An 18,019-nucleotide genomic window follows, 5' to 3' on the forward strand; every position below is an offset into this window, starting at 1 on the left:
CGTACAATTAGGCATGCATTTCCATTGCAAGCCGGTTTCATCTACGTTAAATATTTGTTCCGGTAGATAACCTTCTTCTTTGATTAAAGAGTCAAACTATCAACAAATTTTTGGGCTTCATCTTCATCTGCACCCTGCTTCTCCTGTGACATGTACATTATGCAAAGCAAATCCTTTTTTAAAATGCCTAAACCATCCAGTACTAGCCTGAAAATGTTTTGCGTAATTGTCTCCGTCGCATGATTTTTAACTCTGAAACAGACTTCTAGCCTTTGCTTGCACTGTGCAAAGGCTCATGGGTGAATTTTTCTGTATTAAATCTTCCATCCAAATAAACAACAATTTCTCCATTTCATGGATGGGTCCCTGTCGTTGTTTGGTTAAAATTGTAGACTTCATAGGTGCAGAACCTTTCACAGCTTCCCTAATTCTTTCTTTGTCCTTAAGTATCATCGATACCGTGGAATGTGATAACCTCAAGTCATGTGCTATCGTATTCACTTTCTTTCCGCCTTCATACTTGTGGATAACTTTCATTTTACACTTAAATCAATAGTTTTCCTTGACTTCTTAGCTGGCATATCTGTAGATGAAGGCATTTTCCTTTTACTAGACATTTTATAGGTAGTATTTCTGTAGAATTTTAATTAATACACCACACACAACAGATGCATGAAAGCGGCTGAGTGTATGTGAAAGAGAGTTATTGTACGTGGGTTATCGTATGCATAGTTGTCTGATTTATTATTAATTTATTCATTAATTAAAAAAAAAAATTTTTTGGTGGTCATAAGTTGACAACCAGGTGTAAATATATGTTCTTGGCTGATTCACGTGTGTGTACGATGAAAAACCTGAGATTCTGAGAATTTTTCTTGGCCTGATGGACCAGTTTTTGCTCATACTGTACTTTTGCCATCCTTACCAATCAAGTTACTTTTTTAACCTACTCTTTTTATTCCTCAGGCAATTGATTATTACACATTACACGCTTGTCTTTTTTGATGCCGTTTCATTCATCCATTTTACTCCTATCTGTTTAGTTTATTTTGAAATACAATCAGACATTGCTGCTGTTAAATATCTGGTGATTAGTGAGTTCAAGCTGCATCTGTCTCCTTTCCACCCAACTCCTTATTCCATGCCATATCTCCCAGTTTTCTCCTAAGTTAATCATTATCACTGGCCATCTAGTTCCAATATATTCTTTCCTCGTAGTAGTTCCCAGAAGACTGGCTACAACCCAGGTGATCCTGCCCTCATGGTCACTCTCACCACCTGGAGGAAGATTACACACCCTATTCATAATCACATTCTCCATTACATATTGCATAAAAAATTTTGTCTCTCAAGAAATCACATTTGTTCCTTATTCCCAGATGCTGTCTCTTCATTCACAAGTTGATAAGTACTTGTTATCGGACACTAGTTGATTCATCTGATAAATGTAGTTAATCTGTTAAGGATAACCATGGCATTACTTTTGCCCGATTTTGTAATAGTTATATCCTGATTAGCTTTTAATGACTTGACTGCTGTTTTTTTTTTTTTTTTTTTTTTTTTCTCATTACAGGTCAGGCCATTAGTTAACGGTTGATGAAATCAACGTAGTTTTAACATACCACATAGATTGTAGTGCAGCTTGTTTCTTTATATGTATGTGTGTACTCCACGGGATGACCTTAATGTGATTATTGAAACGTCGAGGGATTATTTTGGTTTATATTAAACTGAAGTTTTACTCTAACGCGGTAGTTGTATCCATAATTTTTATAATGAATTCTGATTGCCATGTAACCGCGTGTTTTGGATGCATTGAAGGTGACCACGTCATTATCTCAGCACAGGTTGGTGTAGAGATGAGTGTTTAGAGCACTTATTGTAAATAATCCGGAAACTTGAGATGTTTGAGCTACAGGATTTGTCATATTAATAGGCTGGATGAAAAGTGCTATCATCAATAAAGCTCTGAATACATCATGCATTAGTCAGCATAATTTCTGAGAACCCTACCTTTGATGCCAAATCCTGTTAATTGGCTTTGAAATGTCAAGTGCAACAGCACAGATCTTTCCGTTACATGTGTCCAGAGTTCGTTGGCATAGGCAAGGGGATCTGCTAAGGATCTTGATTGGTGAAATCCATATTGGTGGTCACCGATTAGTTGACAGCTCTCCAAGTGTCAAAGAAGTTGACTATCGATTATCTTCACAATTATTTTAGAAATCACTGAGGTGTGAGCAGTACGTTGATAGTTTGATGGTAAACACTTATCACTTTTATTTAGAATTGGCTATATATGGACTTGCTTTCATGCTGTAGGGTGGATGCCAGCTAAGTATAATATAGTGTATAGATGATAAAGAACCTTTTTAGTTCACAAGCACATCTCTTGAGTGCAGTTGATGGGATTTCATCAGGACCAGAAGCCTTTTTTTGGTATCCAGTTTGTTCAAGATTCTTCTATGCCTTTCTAGCAGAGGGCCACAGGAAACATTGCCATGTTCCGGGTAAAGAAGAGATGATTTGCCTTGGTCATCCGTACAGGAGTTGGATATGAAGAATTATTCCATGAGGCTAACTTTAATTTTGTGTGATGTTACTATATTCTGTGTTACACCATTACTAAATGTTACACCATGTAGGTTGAGAAAGAGGTAGAAGCACAGATCAGCAAAAGTTGTGCTGAAGAGCTTTTGCTAGTGACCATAAGGTAGGACAACCATTGCCACAGTATAATTTGGTTGATGTGGAATTCAAGTTCAGGAATCATACTGCAGGATTCTTGGTACAAGAACTTTGGATTTGGTAATAACATCTGAGAATCTGTTTATAAATTAGTTGACCATTATATCATGTCTCCAGTTGGTGAGAGTCATCAGTTTTGACTTGGGAGATGACAGTATATATAAGAGATTTAAGAGGGACATACGTGAAACTATAAGACAATTGATTATAACAAACTGAGAAGGCAGCTTGAAGCCTTCATGTGGGATGCTGCATTCAGTTCATTATAAAAAAATATATATATGGAGACAACTTCCTTGCTGAAAAAATAACTTTATTTTAAATTAATATAATTACTTAATGTCATTTGTATTAAGCTCATCATTAGAATACATATAAAATACTGTATACACACACACATTGGGACACAAGCTATGTAATGGTTCACTACAGTGTGCTACAGCATTACTACTTTGATCAACTGTTGTTTCTAGCCTGGCCTCTGGTGAGAGAAGAAAAAATAAATTTAAAAATATAATAAATAAAAATAAAATAAGTCATTAAATAAATACATGTGTACATGTGAAACTTCATTAACTTTCTCTCTATCCTGTTATTTGAGTCTCTTTTTTTTTTTAATTTATTTTAGGAATATTATAGTTTAGAAATATTACTTTCTATATCCAATAACTGTTTTTGCTTGGCTTTTTGGAAATTGGAGTTAAACAGCCCTGTTCTATATTATCCTTGTCACCAGATGTTATATGAATTGAAAGTAAGTCATCCATATCTTTGGGCCTCTTAGGTCATCATTCTTGTGGGGATTGGGGGTGATGGATTAGCATCTCACAAGCTTCTTTGGATTTCTATTTGCATCAGGTTTTTAATTAGAGCATAATGCAATAACTTTTTAACAGTGTCTATCTGCCTGCCATGTGGTGACCAACTTAGATAATTCTGGTATTTTATTGCTTTTCTTAATAGATTACAGTTAACAAATCGGTATTTATTATTCTTGGATACTGATAGATTCATTTTTTCCAAGTTAGCTGTTCAGTTTAGAACAACAGTACCATAACTCGTGATAGAGTTTAATGGATACAGTTGCATAACTGTATTCATTCATATCAATATTTTGATATGAATGAATCACATAGACATCTTCAGGAATACAGTCTAATCTTTAAGTCTAAATAAAAATAAAATACAGTCTAATACAGTAGTAGCAAAATGCATCCCTTATCTTGAATTTTTCATGACATCAAATGCAATCTGTCATGACTTTCTAGCAATGATGCTAATAAACTATACTTTGAAGTTGCTGCCTCACCTTTTAAAAGCAAATTACCTCCATGCAGTTTATTGAGTGCTGAAACCCATGCTAGTTTCATTAAGAAAAAATAGCAATATATCTATTTCAAAAGCAGATAAAGGAAAAGTGGTAATGGATAAGGCTGACTATGAGAGAAAAATAGACTGCTTTTTTACAGGATACCTCCACCTATCAAGAAATTAATTATAACCCTACAAATTAAACAATTAAATAAGCTGCTTGATGAAGTTGTTAGCTGGGATCAAAGTACTGTGGACAAATTGCACACTCATTTTGCAAGAACTCCTCGTTTATATGTCCTGCAGATAAAGGAAAAGCGGTAGTGGTAATGGATAAGGCTGACTATGAGAGAAAAATAGACTGCCTTTTACAGGATACCTCCACCTATCAAGAAATTAATTATAACCCTACAAATCAAACAATTAAATAAGCTGCTTGATGAAGTTGTTAGCCGGGATCAAAGTACTGTGGACAAGTTGCACACTCATTTTGGAAGAACTACTCGTTTATATGTCCTCCCAAAAATTCATAAAGAAAGTTATCCAGTAAGATCCATCGTGAACTGTATTGACTCTCCCATGTATAGAATTGCTAAATTTCTGTAATGTTTATTGACTGCCCACACTGGACAATCCAGATCATTCATCAAGAATATTCAACTACAAGAGTTGGCTTTGTTAGTCAGCTTTGACATTGTTTCCCACTTTACCAACATTCCGTTATCTGACACTGTAATTTACTATATGATAATTACCCTCCTGATATTGCACAGATTTTTGAATTTGTTATACAATCAGGATATTTCAGCTGGAAAAACAAGATCTATAGACAAGTTGAAGGTACTACCATGGGTAGCCCTCTGTCTCCACCTTTGGAAAACTATTTCTTAAACCATCTAGTAAATACCTTGTTCTCATTGGTTTCATTATGTTGATAATGTCTTTGCTATTTGGCCTCATTCTGAAAATGAACTTACCACTTTCCTACAACAGATCAATAGCTTCACCCATGCATTCAGTTCACCATGGAAAAAGAAACGGTTGGTAGTTTACCATTCTTGGACATCCACCTTACACTCACAGCCTCTGGTAATTTATCAACTAGTGTTTGTCGAAAACCTACCTTTACTGGCAGATACATCTATCAAAAATCTGCTCATCACACCTCTCAAAAAATTGGTGTTATCGAGTCCTTAATTAATAGAGCACATAAGGTGTGCTCCTCTTCCTCATGCTTACAACAAGAACTTCTCACTATCAAATAGTTAACGGAATTTAATGGTTACAACCCTAATCAAATCCAGCAAATAATGAACTCCTATGATCCAACACCTCAGAATTTTTCAACAGACCACAGGGTTCTAATCTGTTGTATTTCTGGCATCTCAAAACTGATTGGTAGAATTTTGAAGAAGTATCATCTCATTCCCACATATTTTCGATCATCAAAATTTCTCATCTTTTGCCAACTACCAAAGACAAACTGGCACCTCTGTCATTAGCTGGTGTTTACCAGATACCGTGTGAATGTAATCTAACATACTTTGGACAAACAGACTGTTCTATAGAAAAAAAGAATCAAAGATCATCAGTATTATATCAAATACACGAAACCTCCAGTCTGGTCTGGCACAACATAGTATTGACACTAAACAGTATCCAGTGGGATAAAGCTCGGCTTCTCCATAGATGCAGGTTTAAATATGAACTCCTTTTCAAAGAAAGTTGTGAAGCCCTTTTTACATCGGCCAAATATGAATTGAAACGATTGTGTCTCCCCCCCCCCAAAAAAAAAAAAAAAGTTTGGGAGATTCTTATCTTAAGTAACCATCAAAAATAGTTGTTTAATAATATTATTTATTAATACTAATTTCTAGCACACGGCAACCGTTTTTAATTGGTAAACCACCGACTGCTGTTTGTACTTTGTAGTCCGGTTCCTTTGATTGCTTTTTTCTACAAACTGATGATGTACTGTTATTTTCACTACGAAATATCTACTTTTATTTCATTAAAGTTAATTACTGTGGTTATCGTGTAATTTATTATTCAGGAATACAGTGTTAAAATTGTAATAACACACACAAGAAGATATAAGTGGAAGAAATTAAATTAGATTAAATGAAGACTAAAGTCTTATGAGGGGCACCCTCTATGGATGCTTTTGGCTTGCCTTAGATGTTGGATAGGAGGCCTAAGAATTAAAGTTTTCCAGATCTTGGGAAGTCCAATACAACCATATTTATTAAGATTAGTTCTTTAAATCTGCCACTGATTCCATAAAGAGCATTTCAAGTTTGTATTTGCTGTGATGGAACTTGATGGTTTTATTCCCATCTGATTCTGTGCAAGATCTGAGGCATGGATAAACAGATGTGTTGTTGGTTGAATAAAACTTCCCATGATGTGAAAGGGTTTTATCTGTTGTTGTTTTTTTCTTATGGCAAAGGCACGAGTGTTTGGAAACTTGTTTTTTTTTTATTTATTTATTTATCTTGTAAAACAGGCAAACTGGCCAGAAGTATATGCCCAATTAACAAACATAATACACTGCCCTCATGGCCTTAGTTGCTTTGACTATAATTCCAAACAGCAACTTGCCATGATGAATCTTTAACTTCACTGGTTGCCTCTTAATAATAATGATTTTTTTTTGTAACATGGTTAAAACAAAATTATTAAATACTGGACATTGTTCAGTGATAGTTTCACTAGCAGTAAGTTCCATAAAATTTTATTCAGCTACATTACAAAAAGTTAAGTTAAATTGATTGGAAATATATCTTTCATTTAAAAAAAAAAAAAATTACAAAATTGATAGTTTACTGGCAGTGTCTCTCATTTCACAATAAATTCTACTGTGTTAATTCACTGTCCAAGAATAGTCATATTTTTCACTTCATATTCAGGAAAGTAACTTATCAGTAAAATCAAAAATGATTATTTTATTTTATTTTTTTTTTGTATTTATGTAAAATATAGGTATTTAGGAAAAAGAATCATTATTTCTCTTCTCGATGAATTTTTTGTTCATTTGTTTATATGAAATATTTAAAATTGCAAATAAAGATTCTTTTTGTATGCTAGGAGGATGGCCAAACTCATACCTTACATTTGGTTTGTACACCAAAAGATCCCTTACTCAATGGTTCTGAACAGACACTTGAAGAGGTAGGCACAAAAATCCAGTTTGATATTATATTTTTAATGAAATGCAAGCATCAATCAAAAATATTGAGGAGAGAAATTTTTGTAGCTGTGACAACCGTGTAAGAAAATTGATAAGTTCTCTAATTTTTTTTTTCTTTTTCTCCATTATGTTGTGAAATGGATATTCATCAACTTTTGTTGTAAAGTTCATGAGGTTTCCACAGAATCATATGAAATGTTACGACAAGCTTTTGGAGAAACAATTTCAAGTTGATTCATAATATTTCAAGAGTATTATTGTTTTAAAAATGCTGGTGGCTTTCATTCATGAAAAGCCTGATTCATGAGCAAAGTCTCTCCAAACCCCAAATCAGCTATCTACAGAAACTGTGTAAACAGGTTCTGTAGCTAGCTGATTGAAATCATACCAGAATGAAATCATAATTATTAGCTCCTTGATCTCCATGAAGTTACAAGACTCTTTGTAGTAGGTCAACACTAAATACAAATCTAATACAAATCAAGACTAAATACAAAGTCTATCATACCACTCCACTGTATACATGTTCACCACCATCTCAGGCAATGCATTCCATACTTCTGCCACTCTCCATGCAAAAAATAATAATAATAATTACTTTTTATCTCTTCACTTAAAACTTCCAGGGATTGTCCTTGTCCTTTTTTCTCATTCTAACATATGAAAAATCTTCTCATTGATAATCCAATAATAACCTTTCAAAAAACAGCCTAAATGTCTGAATCTTATCCTCCATCCACCAAACTTTGCAGTCTACATGCCCTCAGTCTATCCTCATAATCAACATTGTACAGTCTTGATATCATTTTTGTTTTCCATCTCTGTACTCTCTCCAAGGTTACTCATCCCCCTTCAAATCCCAGTGACCAGATCTGAGTACAGAAATCCAGATGTAGTCTTATCAAAAATTTATATAATGGGATCACCACACTTCTCTTGCAGTCAGTATCCTCCTCAGCATTGTAGCAGTTCTCTGAGATGTATTCACAACCTTTGCAATATGTCCTCAGAACTTCAAATTTCTATCTGAAATCGCCCTTGCTTTTTCTGGTATAACTCCACTTTGAACTGAGTTTGAAGCATCCCATCTGTGGATCTTAAATTTTAAAACCTCGCATTTAGTTGCATTAAACTGATATCTCCATTCGTTTGGCCACCTTTCCAGCCTATTTGATTACTAATAACCCTCGTAAGCTGCACATCATCTGCAAACAACTGAACATCTCCCTGTAGTCCTTTGACAATATTATCGACATAAAGATTGAACAGTAATGGTCCCAGGACTAAACTCTGTGCAACTCCACTGGTGACCTTCCTACTCCCTGATGCTGCTCCCCCCCCCCCCCCCCATACAACTCTGATATCTATCAGAAAACCAATCACTGATTCAAACTGTAACAGAAAAGAGAACTAAAATCCTAATATGGCATCTTTTAATATTAGATGAAAATAGAATGGAGTTGGTCTTAATGACTGTCTCTCAACTTGTAGGTGAATTAATGCATCCATACTTCTTAAGGTTAGGAGAGTATTTCATTGGTACTTCTGACTTCACAAATAGTTGCTCCAACAGTTTGAGAGACAGGCATTTAAAGATCAACTCTTGCTACACAGTTATAATTTCTTTTTATCCAACATAGAGGATACCAAATTAGAACTAACTCGTTATTGCTTGTCTATTGTGATAAGGTGTTTATGCTCTGAAAATAATAGTTTGAAATTTATTAAGCAACAAAATATCTTCTGCTTAATAAATTTCTAATTTATCTTGTTCTTGTATGAGGGAGGGGGGCTGATAAATACCTAAAACATGGTTCCACCTCAGTTCCTTCATGTTGATTATCACAACTTTTCAGCACACCCTCATATGATGAAAATCTCTAGAACTGTTCTTCAGTGTCTAGTGAAGTGAAATGAATTTTAAAATGCACTTCATGGGAAAGTGATCCCAAATAATGTTTGTGATTTCACACCTAATTTCTCTCTTCTCATGATACTACTTCCTTGTCCACACTTCTGAAAATCTGACAGTCATCCTGAAGGAAAAACAACTTCAGGGTACAAATATACAACTGATACTGATCACAACACAGCACCTCAGGTAATTCCCAAACAGACTAAATCAGAGATGAATGGAACAGTAGGAAGATCACTGTATACAGAATCAAAATTGTACTATGAAGGTAATAACTCAGAGTGGCTAACGTCCTTTAATTTTGCTTGAAAAAGTTATTTCTCCAATATATTTCATCAGCCTTCATATTTTAAAAAAAATTCAAGTTACTTGTTACTTTAAGATTATTTTGTTGAGGGGGATGGAAGGGATTTTTATTTTATATTTTTCACCTTGCATCATTTCTGATTCTACATTGCAAATTTTACTTTTGGCTAAATATATGGAATATAAATGACTAGGAGAGTGATACTTATTTGTGCCTATGATCCCACAGAAAGATCTAGTAAGGAAGAAATGGAAGAATTTTTTGAGACATTTCTTTTTCAAAAAGAAAAAGTTGGTCCTTGTTGGAGATCTAAACAGCAGAGTAGGAAATGACTACCACACATGTTTTGGGAAAATTTGGAGAAATGAGCACAGTTACTAATAATGCTAAGTACCTGCTGGATTTCTATGCAGAACATGGACTAGTTTTTACTAACACCGTGTTCCAATAAAAATGTATGCAATTCACATGGAGAGAAGATGACAGAAATAAGAAAAGACTCGTTGACTATGTTATAGTTAATAGCAATGTTTTCCCAATGGTTCAGAGCACAAGAGTATACAGAGGATTTGAAAGAGAAAGTGACCACTCTTTATTTTTGAGCAGGAGAAAATTGAATTGCATATTGAAAAGAAGAGTATGTAAGAAAGTTTTAAAACGAATCAAAGTTGAGCAGCTTTCAGAGATGAACTATAGACTCAAATATACAAACATCATTCAAGGAAAAATTAAAGAGTGGAAAACAATAACCAAACCTTGGAGATTCGGTGGCAAACCCTGAAGAAAACATTGATTGATTCAGACAGACAGGCACGTGGTGAGGTTATCTGAAAGGATAGAAAAATCAGAACTCAAGGCCTCATGAAGTTAAAGAGGAAGTTAAGGAAAAGAAGAAAGCACATCCAAAGTACCAGACAAATAAATCAGCTCATATTATTTTAGAATATAGAGAAAAATCTAACAAAGTGAAGTATGTAAAACTAGCTAAACAAAAGTCATGGGAAGACTTTGGTAAGAACATAGAAAATAAATATCAGGAAGGTGGTGAAATATTCTGGAGGCTATTCAAAAGGCTTAGAAATGGAGGAAAATTTCTGCAAAAGGAATCATTGATGATAAAGGTGACGTGAAAACTGAAGATAAAAATATTCTAGATGTCTGGAGTAATTACTTTGAAAGATTGCTAATATGAGCACAGTGGTAGAAAACTACTTGAAGTAGAAAAAGCCATCAAAAACGTCCCTATTGAAAGGTAGTTAGAGTAGATGGGTAGTAAGGTCAAATTTCAAATGATTGGAGCAGAGCTCTCATAGTACACTTCTATAAAAAGGGAAATAAAGCTGAATGTGAGAATTAGAGGTATTACCCCCCCCCCCCCCAAGTGTTCCTGGTAAGATATATGCAGGTATACTTGAGAAACAGCTAAGGACTGTTGAAGGGAATCTGGGTAAAGAATAAGGATTTAACCAAAACAGAGGTTGTCGGTATCAGATGTTCACCGTAAGAGAAATAACTGAGAAATCATCATCATAATCTATTTCCTGATATGTACCCTCAAAGGGTGTTCAGGTTAATATGACAGCATTGCATGATTAAGTTTACATTATTATCAATTTCCTATCAACAATTTTCCTCCAAATTAATCTATTACTTGTGAGCACTCCGGTATTGTCATATCTTACATTCCATTCTTCTAAGGCAGTGCTTCCCAAACTTCTGGATGTCAGGGCCCCCTTTGCAAAAATTAAAATATTTCACGGCCCCCCCATCGAAAAAAATCATAATAGAGAGATATATTATTATAATATTTATTGTATTTATATTCAATACGAAACATACACAGTGAATATTGCAAAAATCAAATGCATATATTATATTTTTTGCCTCTTACCGTTTGGTTCTGAAGACGATGCAGGCTGTTCTGGTAAAATATGAAATACTGTCCCTTTTTTTTTTTGAGTCTGTTTCTGCTTCTTCTGATTGTTCGCGGGAATTTTTTTAAATTTTTTATCAGCCACTTATCCATCTCAGGGTTAAATTTTTTAACGTAGAATAGATCAAATAATATCACCACTTACCGATACTGGCACACCACAGACTGATGACTTGAAATTAGTGAATATTACCTGAATAAGGGAATCCCCGGACCAGGAATATTTTTCTCTTTTGTGATTTTTATCCCTTTACGGTAATTAAGCCTAACGCGAAACAGACAGCAAAGGCAGGTTATTAAAACGTGCATATGATTGGTGCGGTAACCAAAGATCGCGTAACCGAAAGATAAAAGCATAGCTGACAATTGAGTTGAAATGCTAACTCTCTTCAACCGAATTCCATATGTGAAACTGCCATAACATTCATTATATATATATATATTACTTAGTTTTAACACTTTTATGAATTTTAACACTTTCAGTTGAATTTTATTGCAGCCTTGGGAAATCGAACTCACACAGATCTAATTAATAACAATAGTTTTTAGTTAGATACTGTGTTTGCCCATGCAACATATGGTTTTGTTTCAGTCTATACAGCATAGTTTCTGTATGAGGGGACATGTGATTCATTAATTAGTGTGTTTTTATCCCAGTTGTCTCTAATTGCACTATTTGTTGAGAAATATATTACACAGACTCCTCATAACTTATTCACTGGCATAATAAAAGTACTTGTTTTTATTGCCTCTGCGGTATAGTGGCTGTTAGGGAGGGGTGTTGTTTACCACTGCAAGCGAGTTACTATCTCCCCACATGAACTTGTTTAAGCTTTTTTTCATGTGGTATATGCGAAACTTTTATTGGTAACAGAAAACTAGCTCGGATGACAGTGATAATATAAAACGAGTTTTGATATGTATATAAAGTCAATATCAACAGTCCCTGATTACGAACGCATGATGAAAGGGACAGGAAGATTTGGAGCTTCCCTGGAGAGCATTCGAAGTAAATACAATTAACCACTGTTTTGAAATGAAACATATGAATAAGCAATATTTACTAATATTCATTAAGTGCTGAAATACGCAGGAAGTAAAGTTTGTGAACCAACACCAATGTGTGAATATTTCCATTAAAATATAAAAAATAGCAAAAAAGAAATAATAAATGATAAAAGTTAAATACATTTCTTTTAAAATAAAAAAAAAATCTACTTAGTCTGAAAACATTTTAAATTTGTTTTCATGATTTCACGGCCCCCCTCAACAAAACCTATGGCCCCCAAGGGGGCCACGGCCCACAGTTTGGGAAGCGCTGTTCTAAGGCACTTCTAACTGAATCAATCCACCTAGACCTTGGTCTTCATCTGGGTCTCTTTTCTGTCATCTTGGCATCAGACACCTGTTTTGCTAACCTCTCTTCACCCATTCTTAGATTAACTCTGCTGACACATTCTTGAATGCTAATAATGTCAAGTACCTTTCTAATATCTTCATTTTTAATATCATTCTGCCATTAATACCATTGTTTCACTTCCCTAATTTTTATCAAAACCCTCATATCTATGGTCTCCAATCTGTGATCAAGTGCTTTATTTCTAACCCAGCTCTCAGATCCATAAGTTAAAATTGGTTTGAACACTGTCTTGTATACAGCTAATTTAGTGGTTTGAGTAATTTCTCTCTTATTCCATATAAATTTATTCACTTGACTTCCTACCTTACCAGCTTTGTTGATTCTGTTGTCTATTTCCAGATTTAACCTGCCATCTTCACTAAAAACTATAGCTGAAATGTTTTTTTTTTTTTTCATGTTGGGCCCCATACACAGGAGGTTGGTTGGTCAACCTATAGTACATTAGTACTGTGTATGGGTAGTGGATTGGGAAAGGAGGAATTTGTTTACATTTGATTTCAATTACTTTAAATTGTATTCCTTGGGAAACACAGCAGGTGAGAGACTGTTCCACAGTGCAGCAGTTGCAGGGATGAAGGAAGAGGAAAAGAAATTTGTTCTGTTTGTTTTTTGGTGTACTGTGAAAGGGATGTTGTGCAGCAGCTGCACGTGTTCCAATGAGTTTAATACTGAGCGGAGGAATTATTGATGAGCATTTCTCATGGAAATATTTGTAGAATATACATACTGCAGAGACCATACATCTATGTGAAAGTGTGGGGGAGAGAGTTGCTAAGGGATGGATCGTTGATAAGTCTAATTGCTCTCCTCTGTATTGAGTCGAGCATTTTGACAGAGCTTTTGGGGCCCCATCCCATATGTGGGAGCAGTATTCAATAGTTGGACGGATTTGTGACTTGTATAAATGTTAATAGCTGTTCTGGGGTGAAGTAACATCTTGAGCGAAAGAGAAATCCTAGTTTTTTTGAGGCTGAGGATGCAATGTTTGAGATATGTTTGTGCCAGGAGAGGTTTGATGTGAGGGTGATTCCAAGGAGCAAGATCTCAAACTGTCTGGAATTTGGGTACCGTCAAAAAGGATACAGGGAAAAACTGGTTCTTTTTTATGGGACATTGAAGTTGTTTTACTGAAGGGAGGCACAGCGAATAGAACGGCTGGTTAAGTTCGATAAGTAGCTTTTGCACTGCTTCGTCTATTTTCACACAGGAACCTTGTAGCCAGTGGCAACAGAACTCGCAGAATATGCCCTTTTTTCTGTCTGTGATACCAGTTTTGCAGCTGCAGCACGTAATAGGTATGTCGGTGGCGGCTGACGGCACGGTGCTGGAGAGAAACATGGTGCTTGTTCGCTGTTGGCTTTTGATGCCGCCATCTTTTCTGCATACGGTAGGCATCGTGAGCGCTTGCATGTGGCTGATTTAAAATTGAAAGGAAAACTGATTTAATACACTATAAGTACTTACAGGTTGTACTGAAGTGTTCCGCTGCTCGGCACCCACTGTTTGGGTTCCGTTTGATGGTTAATTTCGATGGAAAAAACACTCGCAATAATGGTAAATTGGGGAGCACAAGTTTGAAGTAGCTTATTCACTGACGCAACCTGACGGACTGACTTGTTTTACTTGTTCCATAGGATCTCCATTCAGCTGAAGCTTTCTATGCTCCTGCCTATTTTTGATAGTTTTGGTCTTTTTATTGTTGATTTTCATGCCAAATTTGTTACAGCTGTTATTCAATTTAGTTAGTGAATCTTGAAGAGACTTGCACTACATGTGTTTAGGAGCACATCATTATCATCTGCATAAAGCAAAGAGCTAAGTTTGACGTCTCCAATTCTAATATCAGGCCTGATGCCACTTTCTTTCATAATGTGTTCTTCCATATAGGTGATGAAAAGATTGGAGATAATGTGCATCCTTGTCGTACCCCTGATTTTACATCAAACCATCTTCCTGTGTTTCCTTCAATTCCAACTGCTGATTCACAGCTTAAATAGAGACTGTATATTGCCCTGCATAATGTTCCATATAACCACAGTGTTAAGTTCTGAATGAAACTAAAATTAAATTAATTCACGTTTCCTTCAGACTTAACATGGGTTTGCATTTTGAAACATATATTGACATATCGGATGCACTAATTACTTGTAACTTACCAGAAACATTACTAAATTGAGGATATTTTCATTACTTCATGTTAGGATGTAAATTTTGTAAATTGTTTATGGTTTAAACTTTGCTACTTTTGTGTAAATACTTGTAAATTGCTGGGAGAAACGATAATCGGATTAAATACAAATGGCCAGAATCTAAACACGTGCTACAAGTACGCGTGCACCAAGTTAGATAAGCACGCAGTTCCCCCCCCCCCCCACACACACACACCAAAGATCACACTAGGGGAGATGTAGGGTGGCACGGAAAAAGGGAGGAGAAAAGCGATGACGTAGAAAGGAAGGATGGCACACATGACTTAAAAAGCGTAGCAGTGCCTAGCAGAATCTCTCTTGCTCTTGTGTTTTGGAACCTCCTTGTGGCACCTTCTCGTCCCCTGCTTTTGACGAGGTCATCGAGACAAAGACTGAGAGAGCATGTCGTGATATCCATGAAAATTTGCTGGTCAGCGATCAGCCCAGCGGAAGGAAGCCTCCGATTTCCCCGGAGATAACTAAACCATGTTGAGCCAGTCGACCAGAGAACGACGAGCGCTTACTTTCAGCGGCGGAGATAAGTCCAGTCCGGACCCTCTGTAGAATATTACAGATAAGGTAGAATGAACCAGGAGTCGAGAACGAATGTCCAGTCGTGATGTGTGTGTGTGATGGCCAAATAGTTCCCCAACAGTTGGTAATGTACTGTTTATGTATTAATAAGTAACTGTGTTTAAGAAGAAAGTCTGTAACTATAGGAAGGACTTTAGCAATTGTTTTCTTTTAAAATATAGTAATTATGAAATTTTAGTGAAGGAATTAGTGCGGAAGCACGTGGAGCTAACTTTATGGTTCAATAAGTAAATATCCTTTAGTATTGAAGTGTTCAGAAGAGCATGATTGATCTTAAAATAGAATTTGATTACTAGAATTGATGGTTTTTTTTGCATGCTATGATAAAAGTAGAGAGTTTGAATAACTATGCTCATCCTTTAGAATTAGTGGATTAATATATCAGTGTATGTTCATAAAGTGTAAGATGTGTGAATTGAAATTAAATGTTTTTTTCTTTAAGTTTAACTGATGACTTGCCTGAATTTTTTTCTCTATTGCACTTTCTCATTAAATTTGGACCACAGCGGGAGATAAATTAATAGGGAGGCTACAACTGCAAAATAAGTTATAGTGAATTAAGATAGTGTGCTAAACTGTGTTCTGGTTCCTTGATTTTGCACTCTTTGTTAATCTAGGATTCAGGGTGGTGCAGTATAATAGAAATTTTCCCTGAATCCGAAAAAGAAATCAGATCCAGTATTGAAACACAGGAATTGGTACTGTCCATTAGCAATCCCTTTCTCTTCTAACCACTTGCATCGTTCTTAAGAGTGAATAAAGGCCCTGAGAGAATATTGAGATTGATTGAAATATAGAGTAAAATTGACAATTAAAGTAAGGCAAAGTAAGAGAAGTTAATTAAAGTATTTGAGTTAAGAACAATAAGTACAAATATATCCAGACAAGTGGAGATAATGTGCATCCTTGTTGTACCCCTGATTTTACATCAAACCATCTTCCTGTGTTTCCTTCAATTCCTGCTGATTCACAACTTAAATATAGACTGTGTATTGCCCTGCATAATGTTCCATATAACCACACTATTTTAAAAAGCTTTTCCCTGGGCACCTTGTCATATCCCTTTTCCAGATCTACAAAACATAAGTACAGATCAGTGTCATATTCCCACGATTTCTCAACTATTTGTATTAAAGTGAAAATCTAATCTTGTTCTTCTCCAAGTTTCTTTTCCACAATCATTCTCAACCTCTTTTCAGGTATACTTGCATAAATCTTTCCTGGAACACTTAGTAGAGAAATTCCTCTGTAATTCTCACATTCAGTTTTATTCCCTTTTTTTATAGATGGGTATTATGAGGAGCTCTACTCCAATCATTGGGAATTCGACCTTCTAATCAACCCCTCTGAATTATGCAGTGTAGCCACTGTAAAACTTTTATACCTCCATACTTAAGCATTTCTTGTCGATGTGTACTCCTCTTTGCATTCCTCTTGAAAATTTGTTACTACAGTTCTCTCAATGCTTGGTTCTTTAAGTCTTTCAAAGTAATTACTCCAGACATCTAGGATATCCTTATGTTCAGTTTTCATGTTACCTTTATCATCTTTTATTCATTTTACAGTGCTCTTTCCTCCATTTCCGAGCTTCTTCAATTGCCTTCAGAACATTTTGCCACCTTTCTGATATTTATTTTCCATACACTTACCGAAGTCTTCCCATGACTTTTGTTTAGCTACTTTTACACATCGCTTAGCTCTCTTACATTTTTCGCTGTATTCTTTTACGTCATCTGCTGACTTATTTGCTAGAAACTTTTGATATTCTTTCTTCTTTTCCAGGACTGCTTCTTTAATTTCTTGTGTACACCATGGTGTTCTTATTTTTCTATCCTTGCAGACAACTTCACCACATACCTTCCTAGCTAAATCAATCAGTGTCTTCTTCAGAGTTTGCCACTCTATCCATAAGTTCAATCCTAATAAAATTGAAAACAAGAACCAAAGTTTGGTTCTTGTTTTCAATTTGTCTCATTTTTTCTTCAGTAATGTTTTTATAGTATAGTCTACAATTTGCTTGTAAAAGCTGCTTAACTTTAATTCTTTTTAAAAACTTTCTTACATACTGTTCTTTTCAATGTGATATTCATTTTTATCCTGCTTAGTACTAATAACGGTTACTTCCAGTTTCAAATCCTCTGTACAGTTTTGTGTCATGAACAAGCCTAATGATATCACTACCAACAATGATATAGTCAATGAATCTTATCTTATTTCTTGTGTCTTCTCTCCATGTGAACTTGTGCACATCTTTATGTTGAAACATGGTGTTAGTAATGACTAGTCCTTGTCCTGAGCAGAAGTCCAGTAAATACCATTATTATTAGCTTTATCCTATCCCAAAATGTTCCTATATGCCTGGTGGGACCATCCCCTACTCTGCTGTGTTCATATCAAGGACCACTTTTTCCA

General features: G+C 35.3%; 1 protein-coding gene across 2 annotated transcripts in view; it reads left to right on the forward strand.

Moving 5' to 3' along the window:
* Positions 1-18,019, forward strand: part of LOC150096542 (homocysteine-responsive endoplasmic reticulum-resident ubiquitin-like domain member 2 protein) — a 225,975-nt gene that overhangs the window by 83,631 nt on the left and 124,325 nt on the right. The window contains exon 4 of one of the 2 annotated variants that reach the window (XM_090407973.1): positions 7,147-7,230. The exons of the other annotated variant lie outside the window; for it this stretch is intronic. Within the exon in view, the coding sequence (XP_090264099.1) occupies positions 7,147-7,230 (84 nt within the window). The remainder of the gene's footprint in view (positions 1-7,146; positions 7,231-18,019) is intronic. 2 annotated transcript variants of the gene reach the window in all.

Source organism: Typopeltis vanoorti, chromosome 18 (genome assembly GCF_054136105.1).
Source record: "Typopeltis vanoorti isolate ZY-2024b chromosome 18, IOZ_Tvanoo_1.0, whole genome shotgun sequence".
NCBI classification, from domain to species: Eukaryota; Metazoa; Arthropoda; class Arachnida; order Uropygi; family Thelyphonidae; genus Typopeltis; species Typopeltis vanoorti.